This window comes from Thamnophis sirtalis, unplaced genomic scaffold (genome assembly GCF_051295495.1).
Source record: "Thamnophis sirtalis isolate CommonGarterSnake01/CBP01778 unplaced genomic scaffold, rThaSir2_p1.2 scaffold_5, whole genome shotgun sequence".
NCBI classification, from domain to species: Eukaryota; Metazoa; Chordata; class Lepidosauria; order Squamata; family Natricidae; genus Thamnophis; species Thamnophis sirtalis.
The window spans coordinates 38,592,646-38,617,025 of NW_028261385.1; the positions used below are offsets into that span (position 1 = coordinate 38,592,646).

Here is a 24,380-nt window from a genome sequence, read left to right on the forward strand (position 1 = left end):
GCGGCCTTCCACGCGCGTTATCACGCCATTCCCAAAGGGTCCGCCCGCCAAAGGAGCCACAAGGCCCGGCCGACCCTGGTTCCCAAGCGCAGGCCTCTTTCCCGAACGCCGCTCTTACCATAGTTACGCGCCGCCACGAGCCACATCACACTTCCGGTAACCAGGGGAGGGGCGGGACCTGGAAGAAAGATGAGCCTCAGGCGCCTGCTGATTGGACGGAGGAGAAACGCCGACGAGAAAGCGTCGGGGTTGTGATTGGAAGAAGGGGAAAGAGGGAGCTGCTGAGCCTGGGATGGGAATGAATGGCGGTAGGTTCTCCATAGTTCATTTTAAAAAAAAGAGAGAAGGAAGGGAGCGAGGCCGTTTATGTGTTCCTGTGTGTGTGCTTCCGTGTGTGCATAAAACCACACACAGGCTGAGTTTACGCATAAAAAAACGGTAGTGAAATTTTCAATGCTGTTTCAGGTAGGAAAGGGAGGGTGGGAGCAGAGGAAGGGCAGCGCGATCGTATTTGTTGCAGCGCTCTGTTTGTTACCCTGATGCAGGGAGGAACCGACATAGTTGGACATACACGGACACAAAGGGACACCCTTCCCCCTCCCCGGCCACACTCATGGCATTTGGTGTAAAAGATGTGCGTATACCAAGAGTAGAACATAGAATAGAATAACAGTTGGAAGGGACCTTGAAGGTCTTCAACTCCAACCCCCTGCCTACGTAGGAAATCCTACACCACTTCAGACAAATGGATATCCAACATCATCTTAAAAACTTCCAGTGTTGGAGCATTCACAACTTCTGGAGGGAGTTGCTCCACTGATTAATTGTTCTAACTGTCAGGAAATTTCTCCTTAGTTCTAGGCTGCTTTTCTCCTTGATTAGTTTCCACCCATTGCTTTTTGTCCTGCCCTCAGGTGCCTTGGAGAATAGGTTGACTCCCTCTTCTTTGTGGCAGCCCCTGAGATATCTTAGATCACCAGTAATACTTCCTCCCGACGCATCTTTTTTGTTGTTGCCTGGGTCCGAGCGTCATTAACAATTTCTTGGCATTTTCTATTGGTTCAACAGGATCCCATTTCTGCTTCCCCAAGCTTACATTACATTAGCTTTCTTCTTCTTGTGTCTTTGCATGTGATTGTAAGGTAGCATAGGGTAAGAAGAATTGGTGAACAAAGGTTACACTTGGTGAATTTGTGCCTTAAGGATTTTTGAGAACTCAAAAGATTTCATGTGTAGGCTGAGCAATAATAAAGTATTTTTATTTTCCCCAATACCTAAAATTTTCCTCTTCCTAACCTTGCAGATTGGGAAAAAGGAGAGTAAAAACTTCTTCTAAGTGATGTAGTGCCATTTGTGAGCTGGTTGACAGAAATACCCTTTCTATGTCACAGGAACTCTTGTGTTTTCTTATAAAGTTCTGATAAGCTGCTAACTCTTGTCAGGGCTTGTTTTATAGAACAGATTGATGCAAAGGTAAATGCCTTTCTCTGAAAGCATTCTGCTCTGCAGCATGGTATATTGATATATTTTGAAGATATTTTATTGATGCTTGATTTGGCTTATGCGATCAAATAACTTATCAACTACTTACTAATTGTCAAATTGCTTTTATTGCTAGACTTTTTAAATTAGTGATTACTTCCCTATGTTTCCCTTTGCCATTCAGTTGAATTTTTGCTTCATTACTCAGAATTGAAAGTTGATTCCCACCCCCTTCCCTTTCCTGTATTTTGCAGTATTTCAACATCAAACTACCCAAAAATAAACATTAGTGAAATAAATCATAAATATGGATATGATGACCAAATCTGGTATTAATATGCAACTTTTAATCATTTTCTTTAGCTTTTATATTCCTTCCTTTAGGCTGTCTGCCATGACCTAGATTTTTTTCCTGGTTAGTCATTATAAGTGTATATGTAGAATTGGAAATTTTGTTCCTATGCATCATTATAGATTTACTTTTATTGGACTTGATGCCAACTTCAAACTTGACTATATGATTTGTTAGTCTTAACTTCAGATAATTTATAACCTGAAGCACAGGCCTAAAAAGGATCTTTGGGGAATGCCCTCCACTTGCTTTTGGTATATGATTATAACAACTAGTCATTTAGTCATACTGTTTCCCATTTTAAAAACCATATATTTATTTTCTATTATCTCATAGCTACTGAATGTACTCAAAAGCCTTTGACGAAAGATTTTGCCAAAATATTTTTTTTAAAATCTTCAAGTTTATAATGTCTCCCATATTGTCCCATCCAAATACTTTCGAACACTTCGAAATAAGTTTAAACATCAGTACATGAGATAGGACTTATATCTGTAAAGACTGATGATTCTGCCTCAATAAATATTTTTAATAATCCTTTTTTATGTGAAACATCATAAGGCAATACCTTAAGGGGGGAAAATCCCTCTTTCTCGATCTCTGCTCAACTGATCTGTTCCATTTCTGTAAAGGCCACCAACAGAACCAGAACCATGTCTGCATTGGGGAAATCAGTGGCATAATGGAAGATTAAAGTTCCATTTTTTTTTATATGGGGCCATGCACATTGCATCCATACTAAAAAAAAAAAGGCAGGGCTTTGATTGCCCTTTGCACCCTCTCTTTTGGTGCTGCTGACTTCCCTGTGGATATTCTCCAAATATTTATTTATTATAAAATTAGTTATGTTTATGTAGATACGAACTGGCACAACTACATTGTTTGTTAAAAAGCTGTAGAATTAGTTATTTCCAGCAATCTTTCTTGGGTTCCAGCTGCACCTATACAAATCCAGTCTGTTCCTGGGTGAAGAACAGCTTTCTGTTCTTTTTGTTTTGTTATGCATATTAGTTTATTTCAGCTCCTCTGATGCTTCCTTTCTTTAATTCATGCCTTTTAACTGAATATCACTGATATGGCTCTGTGCCATTATTTACACTTGAGTCATACTGTACTGATCTTTGACCAGATTCCAAATGATGGTATCCACAGACAAATTCATCCTTGATTATAGTCAGTACATCCAGTGGTTGACTTAATCTCTTACTGTACACATTATGCTAACATGACATCACTCTGCAGACTATGCCTGCCCTTTCCAATCTTGTCTAGCACAACATGGTATAAACTCTTGCCAGATTCACGTTCTTTTCTTCCCGTTTCTTCTTGTCTTCATCTTTTAGTCTAGCCTTTTTCTGCAGCCAAAATTCCTCTTCTTCAGCACTATCTCTCTCCAAGAACTTATAATCATTCTTCTAAATAAACCAAGAAGCCAAAAAGAATCTACCTTTTCTTAACCTAAAATACTTACATTAATCCTTGAAGGAAAAAAGGAAGGGAAAGCAGGAAGAAAGGAATATATTATCACTCTAAAGTGCTGATTCCCTTTTTTATCTCATTTTTGATCCAGATAACTTTTTAATCATGTTATAAAAAGGTTCATTATCTCCAGGAAATATACCAATAGTATTCTAGTGTCTATATTCTCTGTTGGGTACTTCGGAATGGTAAGAAGAAAAAAAATCAGGTCTTATTCTATATTTGAAAAAAAATCCCTCTCTTTTGGTCTAGCAGAGAACATTCTCTGTCTTGATATTATTATTTTTTCTTTTCAAATGAAAAATAATTTATTTTCTTTATAAATTGATTTTACATTTAGAAAACACCAAATATTATTTCTATTTTTAGTATTAATTATGCTTTCTTTTATGAAAAAATAAACAGTAAATTGGATTGGTACAGGCCGATTTGAATGTTTAACAGAAAGTCATTTTAAATGATCCAGCATGACTATGAGAATAAAGAGCAAATTAAATTCATTCAGTACACTGTGGAATACAGGTGGCAGGAAATGGATCATAGCTGAGTTTAAGCTTTTGATAAGCTTTAGATTTGGATGTCTTCAATAGTTCCAAAAAAGTTTCACAACATAATTTGCTAGGAACTGAGTTTTATATTAATATAATTATATTTTTATTACTTTGGCTCTGTCATCTACTTTAAAAGTAAATGTGATTTTCTATTGAAGAAAAAAGAAAGCCTCAAATGTGGACTTCTTCAGATGTTTTGACAAAAGGACTATAAAAAATAATATCCACATGTCTTTGTTCCTTTACAGTTTTCATTTAATGCACATAGTACATTTTCATTGAGAAAATCAATATTACGGTTACTTTTTAACGCTATGCTGATATTGAGTTGATCTTAAATTAATATAAAATGGTCCCGAGACAAATACAATATAATTCAGAAATATAGGTATTTTAACACATTGACAGGTATTTTTGAAGAATTCAGCAGATCCTTACATATAAAGCGTATGCTGTATACAGCAGCAAAAATATCATTTTGATGGATTTCTTGGGCTGGTTTTAGGGATTCCATCCTTATAATCTTCAGCTCTGTTATAAATAAAACATTATGTGTTGTTAATAAATTAGAATTTAGTATTCATGGTCCACTTGATAAAGTCTACATTTGGACAGAATTTAAAACTTATGTAATTAAAATTGCCATTACTATGACAAATATTGAAAAATAAATACTTGTTTTTGTCCATGTTTTGGACAAGAATATTTATTATTTTATTTCATGTTTTGGACAAGCATATCTATTCCCATGCACTGTGGGAGAGTCCAAGCAACGGGTTGAATCTTGTCCTTCTGCCCAATGGACTAAATTGAATTTCCAGCTACGCCTCCTTGTCTCCTCACATATCCAGTTTTCAATTCAATCCATTGCCCAGTTGGACGTATTTTTTGTGTCTCCTGCTATTGCATTTAGATTTTTGCTTTTTATTTGGTGTGATTGTTTCCAAAGTGCTGATTTTTTTCCTTTCCCTTTGCTTGAATGACTAGTTAGGTTATCTTTTGCTTTCTCTGTCAGCATTCGGTTTCCAGGCAGGCAAGCACTTCTATCCGGATGCGGGGGCAATTTTTGTCTTAAGCAGATCTTCACCGCTGAGATTGTCCATTCATTGGTGACCTGCGCGGCTTGCTGCTTTTTCATCACCTGCCTTTCATCAGCGCTGTTTGGCTCTTGCATCTTGTTGAGGTTCGGAGCGGCGGCTCTCCTAATCGATGGATCCGACAGCGTGGTCTTCACTGGCCATGGGCATTTTGGATTCCCTCCTTCCGGTGGCCATTTTGCGCGTGAATTTCTCGCACCACTTTTGGCTGCAGCCATCCTCCACGTAGCTCCCTTTTCTGCCTTATCTTAACTTGGCAACCACCTTTTCATCCCCAGCTGTGTCGTGACCGATATTGGCCCACACTTGCCCATACTGTCAGTGAGGACCTTCTCTGTAATCTTACCTTCCGCAAGATCGAGGTTTTGAGATCCCGCAGCCCCGTTATCATGGCCGGTGACATCGTGGAAGCCCTGGAACTGGCAGGCCAGTCTACCAACATTCAGGCCAGAACTTTTGCCAGGAAGGTGGGCAGGGCTGCAAGGGGGGCCATCAGAGGGGCCAGAACCGACAAACCCTATGCTGGCAGGCTGACCAAGGGTTAGGATAGGGACTCCCTTAGGCACCAAAAAGCAATAAAAAAACAGATTGCCAAGGCCCAAAGATAAGTGGTGGCCCAGGTTCATCAACCGGCCCAGCCAGAACCCGCAGCTGATCAGGGAACGGCTCATCCCACCCTGTCCCATTCGGACATGAGGGGGCCTCTCAGGCCGTGTCCTCTGATGTTGCTAGAGTAGGATCTAGATCCCTTTCTCCTTTCCTTGGGGATGATGCTGACCTTTTTGATTGTGAACTTGATTGGGACAGGGAGGACCCCCTTCCTCTCCCCTGAACAGGGATCCTTCTCCCAGACCCACAGCAGCAGGGACCCACCCGATAGAAGACTACAGCCCAAACCTTTCAGCGGAAATGCGAAGTAATTTCTATGATGATTACCCAGGGTATTGCTGAGGGCCTACAGCAGAGGGAGGCTCAAGGTCCCGCCCCCCAACCTGATAAACAAGCTCCCCGATCTCGCAAGGATAAGGATCCTCCACAGAGATCTTCATCCCCTGATCCCTCATTGGCGGAATCAGTGTGGGAGGATGAGGACTTGGGGGATCAAGAGTTGTCTGAGGACGAGGGCTTGGTAGCAGATAAGCCAGCCTTTCCTGGGTTGTTCAAACCAACCTTATTTAAGTCTATCCTATTCAAGGCTAAAATTGCTACCCATATGGAGTCAGACCCCCCCCTTGCTCAGGGTACTTCTGACCCTCCTGATCACAGTAAAGGTCTGTTTTCCAGCTCAGGAAATAGTTCTGTCACCCAAGCTATTTAAGGATGTAGTCCAACAGCAATGGGTGCAACCTAGTACCTTGGACACACCAGGTGGCAATGACAAATGCCTCTATTCGGTCGATCCCAGCATGGAGGAGCTCTTGAAGCTTCCCACAATCGACCCCCCGGTCGCTGCCCTAACTTCTACATCAGTTTTACCTCCTGACCTTTTGGAGGGCCTAAAAGCAGAAGATAAGCACGCTGAACGAGCTTGACGTAAGACACATCAGGCTGCAGCATGGGCCATTAAAGTGGCCACTTCCGCTTCCTTTTTCAATCGGGCCTCTATTGCCCGGCTTTGCCAATTAATTACCAGATGGCCCCCAGGAGATTCCAGACTGCATCAGGATGTTAACAAGATCGTGGCCGCAGTGGAATATTCCGTGGACTCTACATTAAATGCCTCAAAGTTCGCCTCGCGGGCTATGGCTTCCAATGTTACCTCGCGATGCCTTGTGTGGCTCCGTCATTGGAATGCCAACATGAGGTCAAAATGGAAGCTGGCTTCCACTCCCTTCAAGGGTGGCAAGTTATTTGGAGAAGCCCTAGATTCTGTGCTAGTAAAAAATAAAGATAAGCAAAAGGTCATGCCCTCCATGTCTCACAAACCAGACTGCAGGTCTTCCTCCTACTTTCGTCACCAGGCTCCATGCCAGGCTGATCCTCAGCCTTCTACTTCCTCTTACCAGAGGCAGTACCAACAGCCTCAGGATCGAGCACACGATAGGCAGTCCTTTCGGGACAGGAACCGTTTCCAACCTTTTTCCCGATGTCCCTTTCGAGGAAGATCTGGCAACAGATCCTTCAAACGTAATAAGTGACCATCATCCTGACCCTCCCATAGGGGGTCGACCTCACCTATTTGTCACCTGCTGGGAGGGGATCATGTCAGATGCTTGGGCCCTTCAAACAATCCAATTAGGTCTGACGTTGGAGTCCCCCCCCCAGCGCCACTTCATCCATTGCCCAACTCCACGGTGTCCCATCAAACTGGGCCTCATGGAGACCGAAATTCGCCATCTCAGAGAAATCAGGGCAATAGAAAAAGTTTCCCCAGGACAGGAACGCAAGGGCTTCTATTCCATTTTATTCCTAGTCCCCAAGAGCTCGGGGTAGTGGTGGTGGTGGTGGAGGGCAATCCTCAATTTAAAAAAGTTAAACGAATATGTAGCCTACAAAAAGTTCAAAATGCAGTCGCTCCACTCCATTCTGAGCTGCATTTGTCAAGAGGATGTCCTGACATTAATCGATTTGAAGGAGGCATATCTCCACATACACATAAGACTGGTGCACAGATGTTACCTGAGGTTCTTCTACGATGGAAGCCACTTTCAGTACAGGGCTCTTCCGTTCAGCCTGTCCTCGGCCCCAAAGACATTTACGAAGATCCTCGCAGTAGTGGGCGCCCATCTGCATCAGCGACTGATTCGCCTTCAATGCTATCTCGATTACATTTTGATCCAGTCGTCGACACTAAGACAGGCAATTTGCGACCTCCGCGTCACCATGCGTACGTTGCAGACTTACAGCTTTACCATACACCTAGGGAAAAGCCACCTGACTCCTGCCACCAGACCTTTACACCTAGGAGAGGTGATAGACACCTTTGTCAATTCTTCCTCTCTCAAGACCGCATTGTGAATCTCCAACAACTAGCCCGCCGGATTTACCATTCTCCCAGAGTCCAGGTCTTATCCCTATCCTAATTACTGGGAAAGATGATCTCGTGTCTTTTCATAGTTCCTTGGGCGCGACTTCATACTCACCACCTGCAATGGTTACTGCTCCCGATGCAGAGAGCCAACGCCAGCAACGCTCTGACAAAGGTAATGCTCCTGCCCAGGGTCCGTTGTTTCCTCAGATGGTAGCAATCCCCAGCCTTGACGAAGGGCACATTTTTCAAGGAACCGGTTTGCCAGATCATCACGATGGATGCCAGCCTCTTTGGCTGGAGGGCTCACCTCGACAACCATGTTGCACAAGATCAGTGGTCCACTCACGACCTCTCCCACAATATAAATTGGTTAGAATTGAAGGCAGTCCGCCTGGCCCTTCGGCAATTCCACCCGCACATATAGGGCCGGCATGTCCTCATACTCACCGACAACATAGCGACAAAGGCGCACATCAACCGCCAAGGAGGGACCAGGTCCAGGTCCCTCATGTCGGAGGCGGAGGCCATAGGACACTGGGCAGAGCTACACCTAGAATCGGGGTGAGCAACATATGGGCGGATTGGCTGAGCAGAATGACCTTAGACCACTCAGAATGGCGCCTGCACCCATGACTTTTTCAACAGCTGTCGAGGAGATTCAGACCTCCCCTGGTCGATCTGTTCGGCACCCCAGAGAATGGTCAACTTCCCCGCTTCTACACCAGGTTCCAGTGTCCCCTGGCGAAAGGGGTCGATGCTCTTTGTTGCCCCTGGCCTCCTGGCAAACTTTATGCTTTTCCCCCATTGGCTCTCCTTCCCAGAGTAATTAGGAAGTCCCACTAGTAGGAGCCCAGATGGACTTGCTTCACCGATTTGACCTCTCCATTGTGCACCCATGGAAGATTCCACAGGAGTCGGTCTCTCTCAGTCAGGGGGCAGTTCTCCATCCAGACCCCCAGTGCCTCCACCTAACCATATGGCACTTGAGAGGGACCTCCTGAAAAGGGCCGGGTTTTCCAATAACATCGCCAAAACCATACAGGTACCAGATGCCCCTCCACCACTAGAATATATGACGCCACTTGGGGTTCCTTTGCCCTTTGGTGTGCGGCTTGTCGCATCCAGCCTATCTCTGCTCCCCTTCCATGGATACTAGACTTCCTCCAGGAGGGCCTTGAAAAAGGTTTGGCACCTAATACCCTGAGATACCAGGTATCTGCTTTATCAACAGTGATTCTCTCTTCTGACCAACAACCACTCAGCAAGATTCCGGAACTGCGTAGTTCCTACGAGGTGCTTCCAATCTTAGCCCTCCAATCATTCACCGCTATCCCTCCTGGTATCTCGCCACAGTCTTAAGGGCGCTCTCTACCTCGCCTTTTGAACCCCTCCACAATGCTTCCTTGAGGCACCTCACCTTCAAAACCGCCTTTCTAGTCGAAATTTCCTCAGCTCGCAGAATCTCAGAGTTGGCAGCCTTGTCCGTCCGCAGTGACCTGTGCATTGTCTACCCAACAGGGTCATCCTACATCTAGATCCATCCTTCCTGCCGAAGATCAATTCATATTTTCACCGTGCTCAGGAGATTGTCCTTCTGGACTTTTGCCCAAGACTTAAGGATTCCAGAGAACAGCGTTGGCACTCCCTTGATGTTCGTAGATCTTTAAAGCGGTACATCAAGCAAACTTCTTCCTTTTGCCAATCTGAATCCCTCTTTGTTTCTTTTCAACCGACATCCGTGGGGCACAAGGTCACCTCTTCTACGGTCGGCAGATGGATCAAAGCTTGCATATCCCTCACCTATGAGCAGCAGGGTAGGCCGACTTCCTTACAAATCACAGCACACTCTACACAAAGCGCTGCTACAACAGCTGCCTGAGCCACCCAAGCTTCGATCGAGGAGATTTGCAAGGCGGCAACTTGGGTGTCTCCCTCATTATTTGTCAGACACTACAAATTGGACAAATTTGCTTCCGTAGATGCTGCCTTTGGCAGGAGAGTGCTGTAATCAATTGTTTCTACTTCCGATTAGACTTCACCGTTTTTCACCCACCCTGGACATAGCTTTGTTTGGGTATGTCCCATTGCTTACATTCTCTCTTAGACTCTCCAAGCAGGTCACGGGAAAATGAACATTGGCTTACCTGAAGGGTCCTTTTCCGTGCGCTGCGGGAGAGTCCAACCCCGCCCTGGGTGGAGAGTTACTTCAGACTGGAACGTTCCTGGTCAATTGACTTCTATGGATTACATTCGATGTAACATAGACTACTTAACCTCGGACTATGCCTTCGTTGAAAACTGGATATGTGAGGAGATTAGGAGGTGTGGCTGGAAATTCAATTAAGTCCATTGGGCAGAAGGACAGGATTTAACTTGTTGCTTGAACTCTCCCGCAGCCCAGGGAAAAGGACCCCTCAGGTAAGCCAATGGTCATTCTGTCAAATTTTGATGGAAAATACTGATCGTAGTTATTTAGCCTTATGGAGGAAATTAATCCTTCATTGCTGATTTCTAGGCCAGTTTACCATTATATAAGCTAATTCTCTTGCTTACTACTATGTGTCCGATTAACTGATATGTAGGATTCCATCATTCCCTGTTTTGTTTGTTGAGAAGTTTAACTTCCACTGTATTAAATGTAGGAAGTGTCCATCAGCAACTCCCTGGTCCAGACTAATATTTATGAAGTTTTTGATTTCTGCCTCTGACCCTATCTTTTATAAAACAATAGCTGCTGTTTGTTCAATATGATTTACTATATAATAAATTAGAGTAGAAGTGTAGTTTCTGTTTTCAGTCTGTATCCATTGTAATAGTCAAGAGAAGAATTCCAATAAACTGCTTTTGACTTTTTTTAAATACTACTGTTCATTAAAAAGAAGCATTTTGATATCTCAAAAAGAGCTTTCTTACACTGAGAAAATATCTATTGCTTTTTTTTTCATTTGTTCTTATTCATGTCCAATATTTTCCACCCTCCACCCTAAAACCCCTAACAAAAACAGTATATTTTTCCAAAAGAAATTGTGGTGGTGATTATATTCAAAATTATAATAGGCTTAAGCAAATTATTATGGTTTGAAATATTAGTTAAGAGATGGGGGTCAGCAAAAACTAGAGAATTTTTTTTATCGTTGTTTACATTAGTGCAGTTTCAGTGAAACCCATTTGCAAGGCAATAGGGTCAAGGCTGATTTGAACAAAATATAGGAATTGTATAAAATGGGAGAAGAGTTAATTTCATTGTAAAATAACATCTCTAGTACAATCCTTTTTCTTTAAATTAGAAGTCTAAAATAGTAACCTTGTTGTTGTTGACAGGATGTATTCTTTCCTTTTTCATCAAAACTACCATCCATTTCCCCGACTTTGATAGCATATACTAATAGAACTCTCAGAGTTGCCAAAGAAGCATGATGTGAAAAAATGTATTGCAGAGGTTGGGAACATTCTAACACTTATAAAATCTGTACTCTAAATTTAACATAAGATTAACACTTAACAAAGTGTGTGTAAGTCCAGTATTGTTTTCAAGGTTTTAAAGTTCTAAAATCTAAATGAAAGGATACGTGAAATTTTATTTTTTTAATCTGAAGAGGTCTTTCTAAAATATTACTGTAAAACAAGCCATGAAATAACTGTTTCAACATAGATGTACATGGAGAAGATGTAATAATCCTTCTTACTAAGCACGGTAGCTTTTTAAACCTCTGATTAAATAGATGCTTTATACTTATCATGTGTCCCTCATAGATAATGCTTTTATCATATTCTGAGGTACCAAGAAACTAGAGGATAAATTCCTTACACCATAATTTATGTATTGTATATTTCCCCAAGAAACAGAGTCGATGCTGCATGATTAATTGTTCAGGTTTTTCTTATAAGACTGACTACTTTCCCCGGCCCCTAGTATACGTGTACTGCCTGGGCAGGATTGGACTATGAATGTAACTGCTAAAGTTGCAATATATTTTTTCTTTTAGATCTGCATGTTCCCAAAGCAGAATGGCTGAAGTTTGAGGCACCTGTTACTAAACCTTTTTCTTAATCAAAAGACAGTTCTGCAAGCCAGAAATGAAAAGCTGAAGTTGAAATATCAATGACACTCTGTAGTGCAGTGAAGGAAGCCAAGAGTTGGCTTCTGTATTGTGCTTGAGAGTTACCCAAAGCAGCATACAAAATGATTTGCCAGCTAATAAAAAAAAACTGTCTTGTTTATTCATCAGAACTGTGGACAGTCATTGTTTGGGAGCAGACTCCAACTAATTACATGCCAGCTAACAGCTGATTCTCCCCCAGAAGGAAGCATTGCCTAATAAAGATCATAGATGCCAACCACTAAATACACAAAGTACTAAAGATGAGCAGTTCAATCACCAACTGTCTGGTTTTTCTCAATAAAGCTAGTGATGGACAAATTTGGGTAGAACTTTGCTATTCCCACCTGAAAGTCAATCTTTGTTTCTTACTTGTCTTATGGTGAAATATGGATGTGAAATATGATTCTTTTGTGCAGTTAGGAGAACTCACTAGCCTTTCTGTTATCATACTCATTCTTTTTAAAATGCCTGTAATGATTAAAGGACATTGGCACCAAATGTTTCAATTTTACAGTGATTGCAAATAAGATTATAGATGTGTCATTATTTATTCCTTGAAAGTCATTTCAATCCATTTGACAATGGTTATTATGTGTGATACTAGAATGCAGGGTAAACATTCATTCTCAGGAACACACATACTTATATTTCTAGGAAATTCTACAAATCCATAAATAGTAATGGTATGTTTGTGATCCTAAGTAGATAGAAGATATTTGTGGATCTTTGTTAGAGCTTACATATGCCTTTTATTTTATTTTATTTGCTAGTGCTTCTGATATCTCTTCAATTACATGGAATGTTTTGTGTCATTAGGCTACACACATGGATAAGACTATCCTTGTGATCTTATTAGGCTAGGGGCAACAGGAGGAGCTAGGAAAAGAAACCTTGGCAGAAGTTATGAAGATATGTGTGCCATTTAAAATCTTTGTGCGAGCTTCATTTTCCAGAGTGAACTAATTTTTTCTGCCATACATTGTCTATAAATTTATGGGAAGATCTGATCTTTAAATACTCCTATCATATACTCCTATACTCGGACTGATGGAACCCGCAGCATGCCTCTTCTGCTGGCACAAGTGGTACAGGCCAATTCCAGTGGGGTGAGGCAGTCCCTGAAGTAACCTGGACTTACGACATGAAGATCTTTAAAGGCAATCACCAACACTTTGAATTACATCTGGAAGAAGAGTGGTAATGAACGCAGCACATGTGGCAGTGGTGTTACAGGTGCCATGCTTGGGGTTCCCAAAACTACCCACGCTCCCGCACTCTGCATCAGCTGGAGCTTTCGACTGCTCTTCAAAGATAGCCCCATATAGAGCGCATTACAATAGTCCAGTCATGAGATGACTAGGAACTGAATGACTGAGTGCCGGGAATCCAGGAAAGGCCACAACTGGTGCACAATACAAAGTTGTGCAAAAGCTCTTCTAGCCATGACTGCTACCTGTTCCTCAAAAGGAGCCACAAGTCCAAGAGAGCCCCCAAATTGCGGACCAAGTCTTTCTGGGGCAGTGCCATCCCATCCAAAGTCAAAAGATGACAAAGTCCCAGATCCTCGGCTTCACATGCCCAAAGCCATTTGGTCTTATCAGGGTTCAGTTAAAGCCTGTTGTTTCCCATCCATGCCCCCACAGCCTCCAAGCACCATGCAAGGGGGCCTGGAGTATCACCTGGGTTACCAAGCATAGAAATATAGAGTTGGGTGTCATTAACATACAGTATATACCTCAACTCATGGTGATAGATGATCTCACCCAGGGGTTTCTTGTAGATGTTGAAAAGGAGTGGAGAAAGAACCAAGCAGCTGAGGACTGGACCTCTCTCTCCCTACCAATACTGACTGGGAACTGCCACAGGGAAAGGATTCGAACCAGCGCATAACTGTGCCACCCATCCCCATCCCCTATTAAGGTTAATAAGGATATGTTTACATAGATTTTACATCTAAAAACTGAATGTGGCATTCATAAGCAATTTTAAGATACATTAAATTATATACTAAAACTCTCCATTTTATGCTTAATAATACTGAGGTCTCTACAATACTGAACGTTACTTATTGAATGTTTGCATATAAAAACACTCTTTAGACACCCAAAGCTTAAATATGTCTTCATAATAACCTTTAAAAAATAAATTTTACCATTTATGGGAAAATGAAATTATTTCATCTAAATATTTGCATTAATCTATGGGTCAGTAGTGCTTGTGAATTTTGTATTTTGAAATTTGCTAATGTTCACTGAAATGGAAATATATGTGCTGCTGTCTTCCTAACTTTTAACGTCTGTTTTTTTTTAAAACAGTGACTAGAAAAATATGGAGAAGAAAGTGAGGCAGCTGTGTCTTATTTCTGATCCAGACACAACATACTTTCTGCAAATAACTTGGTGCAAAGATCTTGGTATGGGTTTTGATCTTATACTAAGCGATGGCCAATCGTCTTGGATTGGAAGAGGTATAATAAATTTATAATAAATTATAATAATATGATAAATTACTGTATGACTTACTATCATTGATTTATTAAAGGGTTACTCACTCCCCTTTTTCTACTAATATTCTATTTACCCCCAAATAAGTTGAAGTTTCCCCTATCCTCACAATTATTTTTTAATTGAGAAAATAGTCTTTTGTTCCCTGAAGAGACTCTAGAGCTGATTCTGAGTATGGCAGAAACAATGGAAGCAAATTTTCCCTTTTCTGCCTCATTGCAGGTAATTATTCTTGCCCCCTGGTTGGGAAGAGTGAAATCTGACAATCATAGCCAATTTCTTTATTGGGCTATGAAGACTGTATGAAATCAGTAGAGATTATAGATTATTCTAAAATCTATATTTTATAGATTATTAATATAACATCCAAAAGATTGATCCAGGCCAGTATTCTGTACCTACCATCTCTGTTGTGACTCAGCAGAAACCTGTGAGTTGTTTCGGGATGCAGGATAATGAGCAGCTGTTGCTCGTTAGGGTCTTCTCCTGCGGATAAAAGACTGATGGTGCAACGCCCTAGTTGCAGAAGTCAACGTTCGTTCGTTAGTCCGTTCCGTTCCTGTTTTAGTTCGTGTTCATGATTCAAAGAAGCACTTGGATAAGTGATTTGCTTTATATAAAGCTGGTTTGCTGTGAGAGTTTGTTTTTGCATTTGCTGTTTAACTTTTTGCCAGAGAATTTATCTATGTTAATTTTGGGCTCGCAGCCAGCAAAAGCCGGGACTGATAAAGACATTCCCTTGCAAGCTGTGTGTGGCTGTCGTTTCTGAATGGGCTAGATGGGGAGTCGGAACACATCTCTATCCATATACTGATAGAAACCTCTGTCACAACTTAAATACCAAGATAGCTTTCGCTTTATATTTTTAGTGGTTGGTATTTAGAGATCCTCTGACTATTGTACTGAGGATACTTTGTACCCTTCATTACTGATAACTATGGTAGTGTTTCCTCCATAATGATCTTTTGAAGTTGGTAATCATTTCTACATATAATTATGTATTATAAAACAGACTACTTCAATTGTCTTGGTTTTTAAATGTCTTTTTAAATATAACCACAATGCTGTGATCCGTAAAATGTTTGCTCAATTTTAAAAATATGGTATAAGAGGTTCCTTTGTGTAGGAAGGCCTCTTGCATTTTCACTATTTTAAAGAAAAACTTTATTTTGATTATATTTTAAGAAAATTATGATTTCAAATACATTGAAATCTCTTTCAAATCTATCTATTTATATCTCAACAATTATAATGGCCTTTCTTTCAAATTTACTTTAATTCTTTGAATTACTGTCTTTTAGTGTCTGAAGAAGAGATTTCCAGAGAGGCTGCTGACATGGAAATGAAACAAGAAAAGTATGTAGAAGAACTTAAAAAAGTACTGTTGTTTGACCAAGAGTTTTCAGATACATACCGTTTTGATATTTCTAAAAAGGAAAGAAATGGAGAATCAATTTATTTTTCATATGAAAAGAATTTGAAGGATGTTACTGTAAGTATTGCCTTGTTACATTTATTTATCTATTTTTATGTTATAAATCAACATTTGATGTCAAATCTTAAGGAACAATGGATACTTAGACCTTTGTCTACTTTTGCCTATTCTTTTCTATCAAGGAACCATGAAAATCATACTACATAGAACATGATCAATATCATTGATCAGTATCATTTTAATAAATCTCTATTATGTGTATTTATGTAGGTCTCTTGTTATGTACAGATACTCTCCAATTTACAACCACAATTGAGATCAGAATTTCCATTTCTAAGCAAGACAGTTGTTAAATGAATCACGTCTAATTTTATGATCTTTTTTGCTATGGTTGTTAAGTAAATCACTGGTGGTATTAAGTGAACCATGCACTCATTAAGCAAATCTGGCTTAACCTTGACTTTAGTGTCAGAAGCTGGCTGGGAAGGTTTTAAAAGGTGATCGCAGGACCCTGGGACGTTGCAATCATTGTAAACATATGTGTTGCCAAGTACCTGAATTTTGATTGCACGTCCGTGGGGATGCTGTGATGGTTGTAAATAGGAGAAACAGTTGTAAGTCTCTTTTTCAGTGCCGTTATAACTTTGAACAGTCACTAAATGAGTTTTAAGTTGAAGGCAACCTGCATTTAAGTATTTAAGACGTTTATGTAGTACTTAAGCCTATTCTAGAAGCTGGAGTTTGAGTCAAACTGATAGGAAATTGGTTGGAAAACTGAACTAATGTATTTATTTTTTAATGAAATATATCTTTCAGTTGTACTTCCAACTTAGTTAATGCATATGGTATTAAGAATTAAAAGAACAATAGGGAAAACAACAAAGGGAATCACAGAATTCTAAAAGAGGTATCAAATAGCAGGTTCAAAACCAACTTGCCCCAGGCTTTTTGAAACAGCAACTCTTCCAGTTAAGAACAAACTTTGCAGAAACATTACTGTAAAGTGATAACCTTCTACAAAAAGGATGCAACCTTTAATGATAGCTTGATGTTCTTATGTGCATGAGAAGAATAAAAGCAACATAAAGAAACAGCAGAATTTAACAAATTAAATGGTGTGCTCTAGTTTCTTTTAACTAAACAATGCCATCTTTTGGGACCTAGGAAGACTGCCTTCTGAGCCTGTTTTTGGAACAGCATCACTCCAGACATCTGTAAATTTCTTATATTGGTGATTTTCAAAAAGTCAGAGAAAACCTGGGTGTTGGCATTTTGGGTCAAGGGTGTGCTGCTAAGCCCTTGTAGGATATACACTTGATTATATTTTCTTTCTGATTCCCATGGTCTCTGTTTTTTAAATTGTTTTTAACAATGTAAAGCTGCCCAGAGTCTTATGGAGTTGATCAGCCTCTAAACATCATAAAGAAACAAAAGGAATTAAGGCCAGGAATATGGTGCATATAATATATGGTTGTATATGATATATGACTGCACAGGTTCAATCTATCTTTGGATACTTACAGGCCCTGATTATTCTGGATGTTGAAATTCATTCCAACATATATTAAAAAAATGAATGTTACCAATTCATGAGTGGTAATAGAATTGCTGAGAGCTAGATTGAAATGACTCCAGTTGTATTCCTGCAACAGTTCTAGTCTATTACTCTTGTACTTTTCTGCAGATATTTTTCAGTTGCTCTCTGCGATGCCATGAAAATATATTTGATAGTGTTATCAGAAGATAAATGTAAATTCAAAGATATTCTGAAAGAAAATTAAAATTGCTGTACATAACTATACTTCCATTGAAGACAATGGAATATTTGAGGGGCTGCCACAGGAGAGAAGTGGGCTATTCTCCAAAGCACCTGATGGCTGGACAAGAAGTAACAGTTGGAAACTAATCAGAAAGAGATCCAATCTAGAACGAAGGAAAAATTTCCTGACAGTGAGAATAATTAATCAGTGAACAGTTGCCTCCAGAAGTTGTGAGTGCTCCATCATTGGAGGGTTTTAAGAAAAGATTAGACAGCAATTTGTCCGGAATGGTATAGGATCTCAATAAAGGAAAATATTTGTAGCACAGATTGAAATGAAGTGTCCTGGTGCTGTCTGAACTTGGTTGTTTTCTTGTAGAAGTTTCATCCCCGAAATTAGGTACAGTATCTCCTGCCTGAGCAGGGGTATTGGACTAGAAGATCTCCAAGGTCCCTTCCAATTCTGTTTTACTGTTATTGAGATTATAATAATAAAATGCTATATCTGTACAGTGATTCCATACTAAATTAATTTTCTGTTAACATTACTTGGGTTTGAATCTATATAATGAGGGAACTAAACTGATATATAATATTGCATTCATTAATATGTTTGCTTGTATCTTATTAAACTTGCAAATAAAAGAACACGGGGTATCTATAGATGAAAAATAATAAAGATGAATTGCATTTAATCATTAGCAAATTGTTTAAAAACAAGTTGCTTTGTTTCACGACTTTTTAAACTTTTAACATCTTCTATAAAGTTTTTAGGCTGATAAGGACAAACTAAATGGCTGAGAATCATTTTAAAATAACAATAGGCCTGGTACACTGTAGGGCTTGTGTGTCAAAGCAGCTGCAGAAGCAATATGGGCCACACACACTGAGAGCTCAGTAAGGGGCCATTGAGGCTTGGCCAACTAAACTGCTGCCACCTAAACAAACACCATAACAAGAGTCAGAGATTTACTGTTTGATCTAAGTAGGTGACCACTTGGAAGTAAATCTTTCTGAGTACTTCACCTAGGAGCTCTCTGCACATTGCAAATAATGGGACTCCTGCGATACTTTCTCATTGGAGGTGGCAATTAAATTGATTAAAGGGCTCTTGATAAACAATATTTGGGAACTAGCAAATCTTTCAGTACAATCAGGTGGCAGATATTGTAGTGTCTTGTGAACATTAGTAAACTTTTAGCCCCCCAAAATTCTGGCATATGCAAAATTTGGCTCAAAAAAGAAGTAATTTTTTTAATTACTTTTAATTAAAATCTGAGTAATTTGTTTCATATTTCCTACACCAGCATTTTATTGTTTAAAAAGCTTAAAGCAAGAAAGTCATTTATTGATTCAATATACATTTTCTATTTTTTTTAAAAAAATACCTCTAAATGTTACCTAGCACTGATAACGTTACCTAATTTGGGTAATCAAACGTCTGCAAGAAAACAAGCAAATTTAGAGAGCACCAAGGACCCCTCACCTCTAAATGCTTCCAAAATGATTACTCAAGGGCTTAAACTCTGTGAGTATCATTTTCATCTTTTGGAACATATGGTCTGTGCTACAGTTTTTGGTGCTTACAATTGCTTGCTCAGTTGAATAGAAATAATTTCCTGTGAGGAAAACTTTAAAATCCTACATTATTATCTAGACTTTTCACCTTAAAAAAATAAGTTTGGCAACGTTATCTAGTAGACTCAAACTTTGTTTTATTTTATTTTAAATATTAATAGAATTTAAGTTAAATCAAATATAAATATCAGTGGTGGGTTTCTAATTTTTTTACTACGGATTTGCTGATGCTTTTGTGTGTGGAAGCGTGTGGGCATGTGGGCAGAGCCTTCCGCTGCCGCTACTACCAGTTCGCCTGATCCGGGCCGAACCAGGAGCAACCCACCTCTGAATCTCATGTATGTAAACACCCTGCCTACCATTGGCCTTAGTGAAAGAGTAATTATGAAGTCTTTGTTGATTATAACTGATCGTTGGACATCATAAATAAAGATCAACAATTGAACTGAAGCTGGAGCACAGGAGGCTTAAATATTTTTTCCAATGCAATTCCTTGAATTAATCCCAATTTTTGCTCATATACTGTTAGCCTTGCATGTATCTAATCTTTACATTTACTTTTTTGCAAGCCATAAAGAATTTCAGAAATTTGAAGAGGAAGTGCAAATTCAATCTTAAAATCTCATTTCATGGTCTTGATGCAATAGGGAGATACTTTTTAAAATGTATCTTCCAATCTTTCTGTTGTTGTTTTCCCTTTATCTGTCTTGAAATCATGAAATTAGTCAAATTACTTTGAATCTCTGACTTTGTACTGCTATCTAGTTATAAAATGATTTCGTTAGATTCATATTGGTTAGTTATATATTGTGTGAAGAATATTTTGATTGCCGCAAGATATATTTGATTTAATTTGATTCATTATTTTAGAAGGTTTAATTTAGTCATTCCATCATGATTTTTTCACTACTTAGATTCGGTAAAGAAAATTCATTTAAAAGTTATTAGCAGATACAGATTTTAGATTAAAGGTTATAATCTAATAAGAATATAAATAAGATATGAATACTGTACTTGTATTTTGAAGTAATTAGGAGCTGAACTAGTTCAATTAACTTATGTTTAAGGATAATTTTGGCATGATGTGCAAAAAGAATAACCACCATTAAGTTTTAAGTTGTATTTAAAAGTTACTACTGCTGATCTCTAAAGCCAATTTCCATCAGATTACTTTTCTCATTTCTTTTGAAACATTGGTGCTCATATTACTTGAATAGATTACCCTTCATTTGAAATTTATTATAGTTAGTATTATGGAAGAATGTTGTGTGATTTCATAGCCATCTTCTGTTTTTCAGCAGTAGCACAAGCCATGGTACTAAGCAGTGAAATTAGTGACAAGAAAATGGGTGTGAGAGTGTTCTTACTCCATTTTCATTTTGTTATCTGTTTCTTTGTGCCTGTAATTTTGTTGTGTTAATTACCATATTTTTCGGAGTATAAGATGCACCCCCCCAAAAAAAAGTGGGTGGAAATGTCTGTGCATCTTATACAGTGAATATTGCGGCAGGGGAGGGGGATGGTGTGGATCAGCTGTTCTAGAACGGGTTGTGGCGAATGGTCTGTGGCGAACGGATCAGATGAATAACGGATGGATCCTGGGAAGCAGAGGCAGATTTATATATTTCTTCTTTTCATCCCAAAAGCTAAGTGCATCTTATAGCCCCGAGCATCTTATAGTCTGAAAAATACGGTATAAAGTTATTTTCTTAAGGTTAAAGCAATTTCATCAAAAATTTCCCAACATCAGAAATGAAACCATACTCCTTTGCAGTCTGATTAAAGTAACAGAAATATACCTTAATGTAGTTATTAAATGATGTTTTCTTTAAACTGTTTAGATACTGAAAAGTATTATCTTTTTAATTCTGTTTATTCATAACATTATGCATAAATTGATGCTTAAAGTGAAGAAATAAGTCACATCACAAATATGCTTAAAATAAATTGTCTTACAAGTTTATAGATTAATTACATAGATCTTGACCTATTGTATATCTTATAAATGCCTATTAACATATAGTTGTCTCATTCCTCCCAATTGCTTAAAGGATATAAAAAGCACATATATGGTGACAAGTGTGGGGAGCCAGTTTACTGTCATAGTTAAGACATCAGGCTCACCTTTAGCAAGGAGGCAAAGGTTTTCTGAAACATCTTGCCAAGAAAATGGCAAGGTCATGCATTCTCTTGGACTTGCAGACAGTTTCTGAGAATTTGACACGATTGAACAGAAAACTAATAATATTGTTGAAAAGCCCATATATTGTTCCAACCGTCTCCAGTACCCTGTTTCCCTGAAAATAAGAGCTCCCTGGATAATAAACCCAATTGGGCTTTTGACGGCATGCGCTAAACTAAGCCGTCCCCCTGCCGAAAATAAGCCCTCCTGGAAAATATTGCTACACAGCAACAACCATGAGGTGACCACGCTCACCACCTCCTGCACCTCAAAAATAATAAGACTTCCCTGAAAATAAGGCCAAGCGCTTATTTTGGGAAAAGAAAATAAGACCCTGTCTTATTTTTGGGAAACCACAAGTATGTAGTTATCTATGTTACTTCTACTATGGAAAAGTCATTTGCACAATTATAAAAAAGAAAAAGAAAAAGAAAGCTGTGATTCATGTCTGTTAATGAGGCAGAAAACAAACTAATGCATTTTTCACAATAATTGGTATTTTGCATGGCCCTAACGTAAATCCAGGTTTCATGGCATACAATACAGTACCTTATAATTACTACAGGTACTGACAATAAAGCTATTATCATAGTACAAATTAGAAGAAAAGTATTCTGAACAGTAAATTGTAAGTTTATTAGATCTAATAAATGAATAAATCATGGTTGAAAAGCCTATTTGAAATGAGAAGATGTCTCAAATGAAAGGAGCATGTATCATTTCAAGTCCTGTGGCTTTTCTCTAGAACATCAAAAATGTCTGTAGTTGGGACAATTTTTCCCCACTTAGCATCATTTCCTGGGGGAAAGAACAAGATTTGTGCATTTATTTAAATTATTTAGAAATCTATCTTCCATCAGCGATTCTTAACTATGAAACCTAGCCTCCTTTTTAGGATTGGATGAGCCTTTTGATAAAAGCTGCTGTGTTAGATTTATGTTTAAAAGTGGCTCTAGCATTCTGACTTACCTGGCACGGAAAAAGTATTTCCAGCCAAGTCATTTACTAAATATTTGTCACTCTGGATACATGGAATCTAAACTAGAAAAACTGATTCATACTCTTCGTAAAATGTATAAAATAATATGGAAAGAATTAATATTTTTGACTTGTTTCATAGCAGCTAATGGGAAAATGAGACAAAAGTTGTTTAGATTTAAATGTAAACATTTAAATGGTTTATTGAGAAAATCTGAGGGTAAAGCCTTATGAAGACACTGAGAGTTCTAATCCCTGGGGTCTGCTGATCCCCTTCCTGAGCTGGTTTCTTATAAGAAGCAGAAGATGTCAGAAAAGTCTTCTGTTCATGTACATCAGGGATGGGGAACTATGGCCCTTTTATGACTTGTGGAATTCAACTCTCATAATTACTGCCAGCATGGGAGTACAAGTCTACAAGCCATAAAGGGGCCATAGTTCTCAACTTTTGATGTACATGCAGACATTAATAAGGTAAAAGGAATATGTATAGCCTTGTTTCATGTTTGATGCACAACATGGCATTTGTTCATGGCTGGTGCATGATACTATTCTCCCATCTGTGGAATTGATGTAGATTATTAACTTTTTATGAACTCTAGTGTTAATATGTTGTCATTTAGTGTTGATGTTCTCTGATTTTATTGTTGCATTGCTTCATATGAGCCTCTCATTCACTTAACCCCCCCCCCCTTTCACCCATATTTGACTCTCGTTAAGACTTTCATGACACAGCACTGGCATAGTTAAGTCATAGCCTTGGTATAATATTATGACTGCTGAGGCATTTACTTTTACTGTAGAATTAAAGAGTCAAAATCTAAACAAAAAGAAAATATGAAGGCATTGTTTTCCTTGTTAAGTAATCATTTTAAAATGCTTGATCCTAACTAGGCAAAAAAAAATAATCATAGTCATCTACAACCAGAGGAAGATCTGTATTTTTCCCAGCTTTACATGAATCATAATTTTTTGTACTACAGTTTGCACTTTGACCTTTAGGAATAGTGCTGCTTTTAGAATAGTGATGATAACCATGACAAGGATATTGAAAGCTTGTGGATTTTAATTGCCATGTAATTAAAATCAGACGTGCCAGGCAGTATTCCTATAACATTTTAAGCACAAAGGTTTGTGTTTGGCATTGTTCCAATGCTGCATATGTTCATCAAATTGCAGCCTATTTATGCTATCTGGAAACACATGTGTTTAGTTTGGGGAACAATGGACGTTCATCAAGGCCACCTCCTAGGACAGCAAAGAGAAGTATGTAGTAAGTACAGTACCAAAATGGAAATAAAATATATACTTGTTCAGACTTTACCTAATCACTCCATAGAGGACAGTGTGAGTCTGCTAAAGACATTTAAAGCAAAAAGGACTTAACTTGTGTCAGTTTTTAAAGCTTGGAAAATAGTTAAAGCATTAAAACATTTGAGGAAATTTTTTTAAAAAGCTATTGTTTTCTTGAGTGTCTATATAGATTTAATTCTGGTTTTCGTTCACCTCTTCATTTCTCACATCCTTCTGGTATAAACTTTCATTATGCTTTTCCTGTGCAAGTGAGAACAGAAAAATGCCTGGCTAAAATCTCCCCTACTGCACAAAGGATACCTCCCAAGTTGAAAATGACTATTAAAATAAAGACTTTTTAAATAAATTATATTGATGGGTGTGTGTGTGTGAAAAAAATTCTTAATTGACAAAGGTCCTTGGCCAATCATTTCATTGTTAACAAAAATAATGCACAGTTGCTGTTTTTCATATATTCCAATAAAAATTTAGATTTCTATCTGATAGTATAGAATATAATATATGCAACTTTCATTAATAATTGTACAGATATACATGATAGCTTCCTATGGGATTTTTTTTTATTATAGCACATTTCTTTTTATATTTGCTATTA

The 24,380-nt window shown here is 38.7% G+C and overlaps 1 protein-coding gene across 3 annotated transcripts in view; it reads left to right on the forward strand.

The window, feature by feature from the left end:
• The first annotated feature begins 208 nt into the window (after positions 1-208).
• Positions 209-24,380, forward strand: part of XRCC4 (X-ray repair cross complementing 4) — a 126,720-nt gene continuing 102,548 nt past the window's right edge. For all 3 annotated transcript variants that reach the window (XM_087715691.1, XM_014057242.2, XM_087715690.1), the window contains exons 1-3: positions 209-308; positions 14,351-14,502; positions 15,841-16,031. In XM_087715691.1, coding sequence (XP_087571817.1) covers positions 14,364-14,502; positions 15,841-16,031 — 330 coding nt within the window. In that variant the 5' untranslated portion in view covers positions 209-308; positions 14,351-14,363. The remainder of the gene's footprint in view (positions 309-14,350; positions 14,503-15,840; positions 16,032-24,380) is intronic.